Below are 12,907 nucleotides of genomic sequence, written 5' to 3'. Positions count from 1 at the left end.
CTATGGAGGGAGGAAGAGGAGAAGAGAAAGATGTTGGGAGACCCCTTCAACTCGACAGTAACATTTTCTCTCTCTTAAAAAAAAGGATTCAGGGGCCCGCCTGGTGGTGTGTAGACAGAATTTCACACACTCAGCATCAACAGCCCAGGGTTTGCAGGTTCAGATCCTGGGCACGGCTCTACGCACCAATCTTCAAGCCATGCTGTGGCGGCATCCCACATACAAAATAGAGGAAGATGGGCAGAGATGTTAGCTCCAGGCCAATCTTCCTCAGCAAAAAGAGGAAGACTAGCAACAGATGTGAGCTCAGGGTCAATCTTCCTCACCAAAAACAAAAACAAAAAAGATTCAAAACAAATATGGCAAATATTATGTATCAGAGCTATTAAATGGGCACTTGGGCATCTATTATATTTTTGTCATTTTTCTAAGTTGTAAGTATGTTATAATTGTTTTTAAGGAAGCATTTTAAGTTGCTTCATAAGTTACTTCCACAAGGAAAGGAACTTATATTTATTGAATGACTCTATGACTTTATGCCAGGCACTGTGATAGGAATCCTTTCAACAAACCAGTGACTTAGCAATTATCCCCATTTCCAAGAGAGGAAATGTGAACATTTAAAGAAGTTTAAAAAAAAAAAAAATTCTTCACGCTTCTACAGGTAAAAAGTAGTATATGCATCAAGATTTCTATCTAGGTCTTTATATTAAGCCCATGCTGTATCCTCTATACCAAACTGCCTTTCAATGTTATGGGATAATTCTTATAAAGATCAATCATTGTTCCCCAGTGGTATACCCATAGAAAGGAGACTCAAATCAGTCCATATATTTGAGTGATGCTTATCACTTAAATCCCTGATATCAGCTCATCTATTCTTATGAGTAAAAAATAGCAAGTACAGATTATGTGTGGGTTTAAAGGGTTTGATTTTGTTTGAGAGAGAGGTAGATTGATAAATATCTAGTATTTGAGATTTCTAGATCCTAAAAGTTCTGCATTAAACTAGATTTTTGGACAAAAACTAGAGTAACCAAAATAATCAAAATTACAGATACACATAACTCTTCCTTGACAGATCAACAGAAAAAAAACTCTTCGCTACAGAATGGTCAATCCATCTGTAATTTAATTATACATGGGTCTACAATTGAGTTAAATTGTCAATATTTAATTAGCCACAGCCACACCATAAAACAGTGAGTGCCCACTCAAGCTTAAGAAGCACTTGAGTGGCTTGTTTGGAATACAGATTCTTAGACTTCACTCCCAGAGATGATTCAGCTGATCGGGTATGGGGTCCAGGAATCTACATTTGTAACAAGCATCCCACTAACCACCACCAAGGTAATTCTGATGCAGGGCGTGAAAGGACTAGAAGTGACAGTGCATAAGCCTTTATTCCTTCAATAAATATTCACTGAACGCCTACAACATGGTTCTAAGAACTGCAGATTCAGCAGCGAACAAAACAAACAACAGAAAAATCCCGCCTTTAGGAGTTTATTACATCCTAAAAGCGAGGGGATAGAAAACAAATACATGAAGTCAGCAGGTGTTAAGTTAAGCACTATAGAGAAAAATAAAGCAGCTTAAGGGAAATCGAGGCAGGGGTTACTATTTTATAAAAGAATGGTCAGGCAGGGCTTCTTTAATGAGACATTTGAGCAGAGAATTGAAAGTAGTGGATATCTGGAAGACAAGGTGAAAACATTATTGGTAACTTATTCCTCGAAATAATTTACTGTATGAAATAATTTTAGGTGTTGTACCTTTTACTACAGAAGAGGGAAAAACACTTATTCAGAATGCCTACTCTGTGCTAGTAACTATATAACATCTCTAATCCTCAAAAATCACTTTGTGGGGTAGCTGTGAGCTTCCTTCTTTGTATAAAGGAGGACATGGAGGCTCAGATTAAGCAATTTGCAAGGACATACATTTCAAAAGTAATCAAATCAGGATGCACACCTAGGTCTTTGTAACTGTCAAACCCATCATCTTCCAACTATGCCAAATGAGCATGTTTGTTGAATAAACTCAGAGCTGAATTCTTATGTGCTTAAGACTTCTGGAAGGCTGAAAAAAAGTTACCAAAAATACAAATTGTTTTAAAAAAGGAGACAGGTTTCTCATCTTTATAACAAATCTTGGCATACAGCTATTTTTCCCTTTACTTTTTCTAAAAATTTCCTTGTCAAAATTTAATCATTTATACAATCAGCAAATCATTTACACAGTCCCCCAATATTTGGGAAACAATTTTTTTTTCTTCATAAGCTTTCTAGAAGGGCAAGTTTTAAGTTACAGACTTTTAAAATATAAGATGCAATAAAATTATATTTGTCCATCTTTGGTAAGATATGCATATATATTTATATGTAAATAAATGTGCATCTTATTGTTTCATATTCATTGACTCCAACAATGCTCATGACACCTACACAATGTGTCATGAATAACTGAGGAAGGTCCCCCACCTTACCTACTTCAAGCTAGTAATTAGAGAGCAAGATACTATGCTAGATACTAGAGAAGTACAATTTGCTAATAATAGTCCTTACTCTCAAGGTTCTAACACAAAGTATAAAAAGACAGTATAAAGACAGATGGCCAATAGGCACATGAAAAGATGTTCAACATCACTAATCATCAGGGAAATGCAAATCAAAACAACACTAAGATATCACCTCACGCCTGTTAGAATGGCTATAATCACCAAGACAAAAAACAAATGTTGGAGAGGATGTGGAGAAACAGGAACCCTCATACACAGCTGGTGGGAATGCAAACTGGTGCAGCCTCTATGGAAAACGGTATGGAGATTCCTCAAAGAATTAAAAATAGAGATCCCCTATGATCCAGCTATCCCACTACTGGGAATCTATCCAATGAACCTGAAATCAACAATCCAAAGAGGCTTATGCACCCCTATGTTCATAGCAGCGTTATTCACTATAGCCAAGAAGTGGAAGCAACCTAAGTGTCCCTCGACTGACGACTGGATCAAGAAGATGTGGTATATATATACAATGGAATACTACTCAGCCATAAAAAAAAGACAAAATCGTCCCATTTGCAACAAAATGGATGGGCCTGGAGGGTATTATGTTAAGTGAAGTAAGCCAGAAAGAGAAAGACAAACACTGTATGATCTCACTCATATGTGGAATATAAACCAACACACGGACAGAGAAAACTGTATTGTGGTTACCAGGGGCAATGGGGGTGGGAGGTGGGCACAAGGGGTGAAAGGGAGACATATACATGGTGATGGACAAACAAAAATGTACAACTGAAAATTTCACAATGTTATAAACTATTAAAACATCAATTTTAAAAAAGGACAGTATAAAGAAAGTGTTGTATTGGATTATTAAACTATATTGGATTAATGAAGCTATCTGGAGAAGGCTGCATCTCTCCAAGCCCTGAAAATCACATCAAGGTTTTACCTTTAAAAGTTTAGGCTAAGAATGCTGGGCATACCCTGAGGAGAGCCATGGAAAATTTTGAAGCAAAGGGGTGACAGGATCAAAGCTGTGTTGCAGAGATAAACTGAAAGTGATGAGTAAGAAGTGTAATGAGAGTGGCCGGCTCCGTGGCTTGGCGGTTAAGTGCGCGCGCTCTGATGCTGGCGGCCCGGGTTCGGATCCCGGGCGCGCCCCGAGGCACCACTTCTCCGTCCAACCCGAGGCCGAGTCCCACGTACAGCAACTAGAAGGATGTGAATCTATGACATGCAACTATCTACTGGGGCTTTGGGGGGAAAAAATGAATAAATAAAAAAATCTTTAAAAAAAAAAAAAAAAGTGTAATGAGAGCCTAAAAACAGAGAAATCAGATATAAGGCAACTGGAAGAGGCTAAAATGAGAAGCCTAAAGTCAGGAGGTGACAGGAAAAATGAAAAGCAGATGCACACAATAGCTAGCTAGTTCTTCAACACCTTTCTTTGGATTAGGCAACAGATAACACTAAATTATCCCATATTTCTTATAAAGGATATTCTCTTTTCTTATAAGCCTTTATAAAGCAACAATACGCTAAATTTCAATGTCTGAAGGTATTTTTGGTACATGACTCCAAGATTTTGTAATATAGGGATCAGGAATTCATCAAAACTAGAGTAGGTTTCCTTAACTCAGGCAAACAGTTTAATCATTCCTTTTTTGGCCCAAAAATTAACTCTGTATAAAGTTAAAAGATATTAAACCTATCAAAGAGCTATTGGAATTTGGGAAAACCAGTTGGCAAAGGAATTGTTAAAAAAAAAATACACACAAGGACTCAAGCTTAAATTTAGAATAGGGTTTTCATGATAAATCTCAAATAGGAATCTGCCAAGACTCTGGCAATAAGACACTAAGTTCCATTTTGCCACAACTCTCTACCTCATCTGGCTTGTTATAGCAGCAGTTTAAAAAAAGAGAAAGTATACACTGAAATCCCAAACTTGGCTCAATACAGGCAAAATTCCTACTAAGAGACCAGCTGTAAAAAGAAGGGTATAGTGCCAAAACCAGACAAACAAACATCCTTCCAGCTAGATAAAATGTGACTAATTTGAAAAAACAAAAGGGTAATAAGTCGGAGGTTCTCACTATACTCTCCTTTCGTCCTTTCTCTAGTTTGGCAATTTTAGAGTACATCAGGATTCCTTGTGCTAGATAAATACATCTGCTCAAAAAAGGTCGGGGGGTGGGGGGCGACACATCTCCATAGTTTTTAAGTCCCATTTGGGGCTATTCATGTGGTTTTTCCAGTTATTACTCAGTTATTTAAATCAATTCTTTTTTTTTTTATAATTTTATTTATTTATTTATTTTTCCCCCAAAGCCCCAGTAGATTAGTTGTATGTCACAGTTGCACATCCTTCTAGTTGCTGTACGTGGGACGCGGCCTCAGCGTGGCCAGAGAAGCGGTGCATAGGTGCACGCCCGGGATCCGAACCCGGGCCGCCAGCAGTGGAGCGTGCGCACTTAACCGCTAAGCCACGGGGCCGGCCCCTCAATTCTTTGCTCTACTTGGCTAAAGAAAAACAGCCCGTATTCCTTTTTTTATTAAACACGCTCTAACACCATTTGACCTTTCAGTTGCCTCTATCTAATTGCTTTTAAATGCTTTTTAAGCATCCCTTTTAGAAAAATTCTTAGAAAGCAAGGACAAGTGCTTAAACTACTTTGTAAAAAGCTCACCAACATACTGCCTATCTTTCTATCTTCAAACAAGAGGTATATCCTACACTCTGCTCTCTAAGAGCCACCCATTCTTCAAGGCCTGACAAAGCCCACCCTCCTCCATGAAGTCTTCCTCAACAACAGTACACAGTAATTTCTACTTCTCAAATTATAAACTTAATGATAAATTTTACTCACAAATACGCATAGGGTCTATCTCATCTCCCACTACATGAAAGCTTAGAACAGGGATCTGTTCTACACTTTTCTATGTAAGTATTCATTACAAGCAACTGAAAAGCCCTTTTATAAAGTAGGTGCTCGATATGACAATGGATAACATCAAGGGAAAAAAGCTAGTTCTTTGTCTAAGTATGGTCCTCTCTCTGCCTACCCCACCCCACCTCTTTAGTCCCAAAAAACTAATCCCAGCCCCTTCAAGCTCTCCTTTACCCTGAAGAAAATGATAACTTTCTTTGTACACTCAGTACACGCCAAGTGCTTTTAAGACATTATCTTTTAATCTTAAACTTCTAAAGTAGGGTTTTTTTAGTTAAGGAAGCTGAAGCTTGTTGGTGGTGGTGATGTGAACCCAGCTCCTAAGCCTGGCGCTTCAGTGCACTGAAGGAGATGCTCATACTATGGCATTAAAGAGAGAGAGGAATAATCAATGTCTCACGAAGAACTGAGAACAGTTAAAAAAAAAAAAAAATACTCCAGTAGTGTACCTAAAGATTCAGAAGAGACTAGCACTAAGTTGAAAAGTTGCCAATTTATTTAAGAAAAACACTCACATGGGAACCATTTTAAATGTTTTTTTAAAAGACACTACTCTAAAAAAAAGAAAAAGCAAACGTGAAAAAATTTCTTGTATGCCAAATGGCTTTTACAAAACAATAAGAAATACTGAGAGATGGTCAAATACAAAAATGCATTAATAAAAACAACTTACGTTCGGTTACCACATCAAAATTTCAACATCAACTATAATCAAAGAAATGCAAATGAAACAGTAAGATCCCCATTTTTACCTATGTGTTGGCATTTATTTTTAAATAACAACACCTATTTGTGAACAAAGGTATTTGCAAACTAGCACAAACCTAACCCTAACGGAAACAGAATAAATGAGTACAATCTTTTTCAAGAGATTTGCTGGCGTCAGTCTTCAATCTTGAAACTGTACAGGCCATTTGACCCAAAAATCTACTTTTAAGATCTTATCCTGAAGGTCACAATTTATCTAAAAAGATATTTAGCCAGCATTATTCACAAAAGAGATAACCCCATATCCAAAAGGAGGGTTAATTAAATAGTACTACAATGGTATTTAAAAAAATCATGTCGTAGAGATTATTTAATCACATAGGGAAATACAATATGAAATTAAAAAGGAAATTATAAAATTACAGTAAGATCCCAATTTAGGGATTATGCGTTTAAAAAAAGGATATCTACTAAAAGATGTATATTAACATGTGGGCAGTGGTTATCGCTATTGGTATGATTTTTACTTTCTTCTTTTTCATTTGTCTTTTCCAAAGTGTCTACAAAGATTTATTGCTTTTGAAATTTAAAAAAATTAAAACTTTTATGACCAAGTATTAGGTTAAGAGCTGTGATCTCAAGCCCTGTTCCATCACAAGTTTAGCCGTAACTTAAAGGCAGTAAATTTCTATCTTAATATCCATTTGTAAATCATTTTGCATCAGCTACATTGCTCAACCATCCTGAGAACTTCTAGCCTACTTTCGAAATTTTTGATAAACAATATCCAAGTGTACTGCCATTTTCCTGCAGTAAAAAGCCTCTCAACTCGAAACAAAAACTCCATAAAAACTCCATATAGCCAGTTCATATTGTCATACTTTTTTAAAAATTAAAGTGCTGATGAGAACAAGAGTGATTTCTGAAGATCTGATTAATAACTGCCTTCAAAAAAATCTAAGAACAAGGACGATTTTCTTCTCAAAATCTCTCCAACTTATCATTCAAAAATCAACTCCCCCCGTATTCTGATAAAAGTGAACTTAATCCAGCTTTTAATAGCTCATAAACCCATTTATTCAATATGAAAAGAGCAGCTCATTTAGTGTGCCAATTTCACCTCCTTTAAAGAGTTTCTTTACAGAAGGCTTTAAAGCTTCTCAAGTGCCTTCATAGATTATTATCTATTTAACAATCAAAAAACAAAAAGACCTAGGGTAGATATTAACCACCAGGCAGGAAAAAATGTTATTACATAGCTAATATTAAAAATCCAACCCTCCACTCTAAATCCATTCTGAAGGTCAAAGGAAGTTTATAGAACTCAAAAGTAAATTTTTAGTTAAAATATGTTCTAATCACTACCCATGCTCTACTAAAATGATTATATGAAGGAGGAAAAAAGCTTTTTATGGGATTCACAATTAGTGTGGTTTCCAGTCAGTCATTTTTTTAGGCATTCTTGCGCATAACAGACCCAAGTGAGATTTTGCCCATTCACTGTTTGAAAAGCCAATGCACTCTACTTATAAACTGCCATGACCTTAACTAAGAAATTAATTCATATTGAATCCTGTAATTGAAACAAACAATTTCAAAAGATGATTCTGCCACATGATTAAGTGATTCTCTAAAATGCAAGTTTATTAAAATGAAGATACCTGAGAAGCATGAAGGTGTATTTTTAGCCTATAAAAACTGAACAAAGCTGTTTGCCCCAGAGTAGGTAGTGAGGGTGGCTACATAATTAATTTTTAGTTCAGTCTCATCTTAAAGAACCACACATTATAGTAATAACCACCATCAATAGAATATTTGCAACTGAGTTAAGGACTTTTATCACATTTAATACTCACAATAACTTAAATCACGAACACATTACCAGCATTTTACAGATAAAGTTAAAAATTTACCCACCACCCTTGCCCAAACTAAACATGTGTCCACATTACAGGAAAAAAAAATTAGAAGAGACTTTCAGATTGCTATTATACATATATATATATATATACTATTACATATATATAATAATACAGGTAATCAAACTGGCATATTCTTACATGTATATTCCAGTGTCTTACACACAGACAGCTTTACAATCTACAAAACGTTTGTACCCTATCATGTTTCCCACAACAGCCCTGTTATGGGATTATTATCACTACCGTATGTGAGGGGCTTCAGGCTCAGAGAGTTTAAGCGAAGTCACCTAGCTTTTGATTCTTCGTTCTTTTTCCACTATACTACCTTGCTTCTCTAAGATAAAAGAAACATTGCCCCCACAATAAAAATAATGAAATATACTAGAGAGCCTAGATAAGCATCTTTCATCAGTTATATATTTCACCAATAAGTTATTAGAGTTACTGGTTATTTTGATGCCAATCATAGAAATATAAGTTGTATGAATAATTTTTATTAAGCTAGTACTTAGCAAAGGAATCCCCTAGATTCTCTTGTACTGGCCAGAAGACTAAACCCAGTCAGTGATAAGTGCCTACTATCTCCTCGGGAAAACAGAGGATGCATAAATTAGTCTTTCACGGCTTAACAGTTGTTTCTAATAGGTATCATCTGTCCATAAAACCAACTACCTTATAGCTGTTTGCCCCAGAGTAGGTAGTGAGGGTGGCGACACAAACACACACATTTTTATAAAAATCGACCCAAGTTTAGCAAATATATATACAACCAAACACAAAGAGATATGTTTACCAATAATGTGAAAAATCATCTGTAAAATAGTTATCTTGGCTTTGAACTTATGAACACTTTGTGCTTCTCAATGTCCATAACAAGCAAAATTGTTCTACTTCATCAATTCTCCTACTTCTTTCTACTATATCTACCTCCTCCCTTACTACTTTAAAATTTCCCACTCCACATAGTGACTTGCCCTACCTTTACTTTCTAACTGGCCCATCTTTTCATTAGTATGATTTCAGACTTCATTCATTCAACAAAGTTTTACCCAGTCATCTCTAATTACATGTGACAATTTTCAATGAAGAAAAGCCCCTACCCTCCTCCTCCTCCAAGTCTGGTGATGAGCAGTAAGAGTGCCTCTCTGTAGTTTCTGTAACTCTAGACAAGTCACAATCACTCCCTCCAAGGGGAATAACTTAATTCCCTCACAGGAAGGTTTTAAGAAATAAAATCAAAGCAAGATGTTTAAAGTGCTTTATAAAGTGTCAAGGATTACCCTATTGCCATCATATTTTCAAGTTGGTGTTTTTTCTGGCTATCCATTTTTAAAGCTACAGAGGAAACCCTCAACCATTCTTCTGTATTATGGGTGGTGAGGGAGAGTAAGAGACAGAAAGAAACTAACGTGAGTAATGAATTCACCAGAGGATCAAGTTCAGTTATTCTACATTCACGTCTATCTTTCTTAAGTTAAATAATGCCCAAGAAAATAAATAACATACCTGGACTCTGAAACCCCAAAATGGCTACACAATCAGAATGCCATTCTACTTTTAAAAAAGAAAAAAAAAGAAAGCTGTTTCCCTGCACCCACTCCGAAGAAAACCTCCTTCGGTAAAGGTGTAAATCACCATTACAAAAAAGTTGAACTTCAATTCCCATCCCTTACACTTCTGGCTCTTAACTTTGAGAGCCTGCCAAACGGCTTTGCAATTGAAGCTTACAATTGCGTGTGTCAAATAGGTCTTCCAATTGAGCATTAACAATTTTGTAAAATGCATCTTGCTACTAAGTCTCACAATTTTAAAAATACGTCTTGAATTCCAACATCAAACTAGTGACAGTCTTCCAGGCACTCTTAGCAGCTGCTTAGAATCAGACGGATGGAAAAAGCACAATTTTGGAAAAGGTCTAACAATTTCAAGAAAGTTACTTTCACTTGTGACTATGCAAAAACTTTATCGTAAAGTTAAAAAACAGTAGCAAACTAAAAATGAATCCCAAAATACGTGCACTTGATTTAAGGCCAGAATCTCATTATAACTCATCGTTTATTTTCCCTAAAATAAATACTTCTTTACTGTAAGGCAGCTCCTTCTTCCCCAAAGAATTTCAAAGGATCTGAAAATACTTTACTAAATAGATTTAATCACATCCCCAGATTCTTATCATCCTACAAAGCCATTAAAATATAAGAGTGCAAAAGTGCTTTATAAAGATCCTACATTCCTAAAAAGAGTAAGCATTTCTCTTCAACGTGACACAACGCATGTTCCTAAGACTAAGAGTGGCACCTGACACCCCAACTCAGCTCTTCAACTTGACTTATCCAGAAAGGAGAGGGAGGCTAGTTTCTACACAACCAAAAACAGATGAGTGCCTCCTAACTCACAGCCTGTTTGTTCTTACTTTAAACATATATCTTAAGTTTGTTTGGTTTTTAATGTAGTAATGAGAGACTCAGAGCAAATTAGCAGGGAGAGGGGCTGTTTTAGGCATTAGATAGGAAATGGCTATCAAGTGAAGGGCTAACTTCAGGAAAAAACAAAAAGACAAAAACCTGTGAGCAGCAGATAGAGCACTTAATAAGTGGTGAGCTCTATTTATCAAATTTTAAGAACAGCATATCTTCTCAATGTACCACAGCATAAAAATCATGTTCATAACCATGACTAAGTCATAAAGTCATGCTTCTCCTAATAAGGCAAGTACATAAAACACAATCTAAAACGATTACCTTAAAATATATTCATATATATGTATAAATAAATAAATAAGCACACACCCCTAGAGCCCAAAAGAGCTAAATTAATGGATCCATCAGCATTCCAAAACAACTAACTGCTTGAGAATTCCAACCAGAAGAGGTCTGCCTAAGGCAAAACGTCTCTTCTCTGGTAATATGTTTTTCTATGTAAACAGGTCTGTCAAGTGCTTTGGTTGGCAGGCAATAATAAAATAAACTTTATTTGCTGTTCTTCTTCCCTTAGCAAAACTCTACAGTTTGTCATCACCTCTGACATATGTTCAACATGTCCAAGGGCTACCATGAAAGATAAAGTATATTTCGCATAAACTTTTCTATTCAAGTGAGTCTTCATGACTAATATTTTATCAAAATGTTTTACATTTCATCTCACAAAACCTTTATCAGATTGTGGAAAGAGAGAAATCTGAAAAACACAAATTTGTATTTAGTGTAAACTGTTATCTATGCGATGGCTGTACTTACCTAACTGTAAGCTTTCACAATTCGTAAGCCTTTGAAAAACTTTACGCCTTTAAGTACCATCAAAATTTTCAATCAAGATTTCATGCGTTCAATTCACACGACAGTGCAAGATCAAATGCTAAACTCCTAAAAATAGGGGTGTCATGAGTGAAAGGAACACACAACACTCCACTGCCAACGCAAACGCGTCTTCGAGGGGGCAGGAGTGCTTCTTGTACAAGTACAGTAGGAGCCTACATTCAGCAAAACCGGGGAGCGAAGGGTCAGGTGACTTCACACCACAGACTCTTGCAGGCTGATCGGGCCTTACTATCGTCTGAGTGGCTAGTAAACGGCTCCTCAGTTTGACAACTAAACCTGGACTTGCAACCCAGCCACGCGCAACCCGTGCGCATGGGTTAGAAGGCAGAGGGGCCCCGCCACGCGAGCCCCCGTGCACAGCCCCGACCTGCGGACTGCGGCTCCCTCCTGGAAGGGTGTCTGGAGAGCTTTCCGACCTGGCAGCGAGGTGTCCGCTCCGCCCGCGCGCTCCGCGTCCTCCTCCTCCGCGGGGCCCATCACGCGCAGGCTACCCCTTTCTCCTTTTCCGCGCGGGGCACAGAGGACAGCGAGGGCCCGCCTGGTGACAGGTCGCCCTGCCGCGTCCGGAGTTCTCCGGGACCGAGCCGCGCCGCTGCCGACCTCCCCGCGCCCCGGGTCTGCGGCCCCTGCTCAAGGCCGCCCCCTCAGGTCGGGGCGGACGCGGCGGCAGCCACGCGGCGGGCGAGCGGGCAGGGGGCCGGGCCGGGCGCAGAGGCGCGCGCCGCCTGTTCACCCGACAGCTGCGGGAGCCGCGGCCTCAGCACCGCCCTTTCAGGCCGCGCGCCGCGGGAGCACGGGGCGCGGCGGGGGCTAGGCCCGGCGGCCAGTCGCGGCGGCGGGAGGAGAGCAGAGCCAGCCGCGGACGACGACCCCGCCGCCTGCGGCCGGTGCCCGCCAGCCCGAGCGGCCCGCGCCCTGTCCCCTCCCGGGCCCTGCGGCCTCCGCCCCGCCGGCCCGTACCTAGGAAGGTCGTGGACGAGACGTGGTTAACCCCGGTGCTTGGGTCGCTGGTCCGCCGCCGGCGCCGCAACCCCTGGCGCGGCTGCTGCCTCGGCGCTGCCTCGTCCCCCTCCGCCATCTTGTACCGATTTAAAATTAACTCCCCACTGACGTCAAACGCCGCCGCCGCTTTATCAACCTCCCGGGAGCCGGCGGGGCGCCGGTGGGTCCTAGCGCCGCCTCCCGGCCGGCGCCTCCTCGTCCTCCCGGCGCCTTCCTCCGTCCCGCCCATTGGCGCCCTCGCTCCGCCTCCGCCCTGCCTGCCTGCCTGCCTGCCTGCCTGCCTGCCGCTGGGTTGTTCTGGCCTTCCACTTCTGGGAGGAATTGGGCGGCGCCCCCACCGCTACCGTCTGACACCCCCGCCGCCCTGAGCTAAGTACCACACCCCCTTAGCGCTGGGCTGATCTGCGTAAACGCATAAGGGAGCTCCAGAGAACCAAGTCCTTCCTTCCCAATTCTATAATCCAGTTCTCTTGACAGCTCTTCTCCGTAATCGTTGAC

At 39.8% G+C, this 12,907-nt stretch overlaps 1 protein-coding gene across 6 annotated transcripts in view; it reads right to left on the bottom strand.

The window, feature by feature from the left end:
• Window positions 1–12,500, bottom strand: part of ATL2 (atlastin GTPase 2) — a 66,963-nt gene extending 54,463 nt beyond the window's left edge. For 2 of the 6 annotated variants that reach the window (XM_004418129.3, XM_004418130.3), the window contains exon 1: window positions 12,368–12,500. In XM_004418129.3, coding sequence (XP_004418186.1) covers window positions 12,368–12,485 — 118 coding nt within the window. In that variant the 5' untranslated portion in view covers window positions 12,486–12,500. Of the gene's footprint in view, window positions 1–11,326; window positions 11,724–11,823; window positions 11,969–12,367 lie in introns of those variants that run through there. The other 4 variants (XM_087436876.1, XM_087436877.1, XM_014781044.2 and 1 more) reach the window with 4 other exon arrangements.
• Window positions 12,501–12,907: the final 407 nt, after the last annotated feature.

This window comes from Ceratotherium simum, chromosome 11, assembly GCF_057802395.1.
Source record: "Ceratotherium simum simum isolate JZ-2026a chromosome 11, ASM5780239v1, whole genome shotgun sequence".
Lineage (NCBI taxonomy): Eukaryota > Metazoa > Chordata > Mammalia > Perissodactyla > Rhinocerotidae > Ceratotherium > Ceratotherium simum.
Note: the sequence above shows the minus strand (reverse complement) of the source record. Positions and strands in the feature narration are given on the sequence as shown.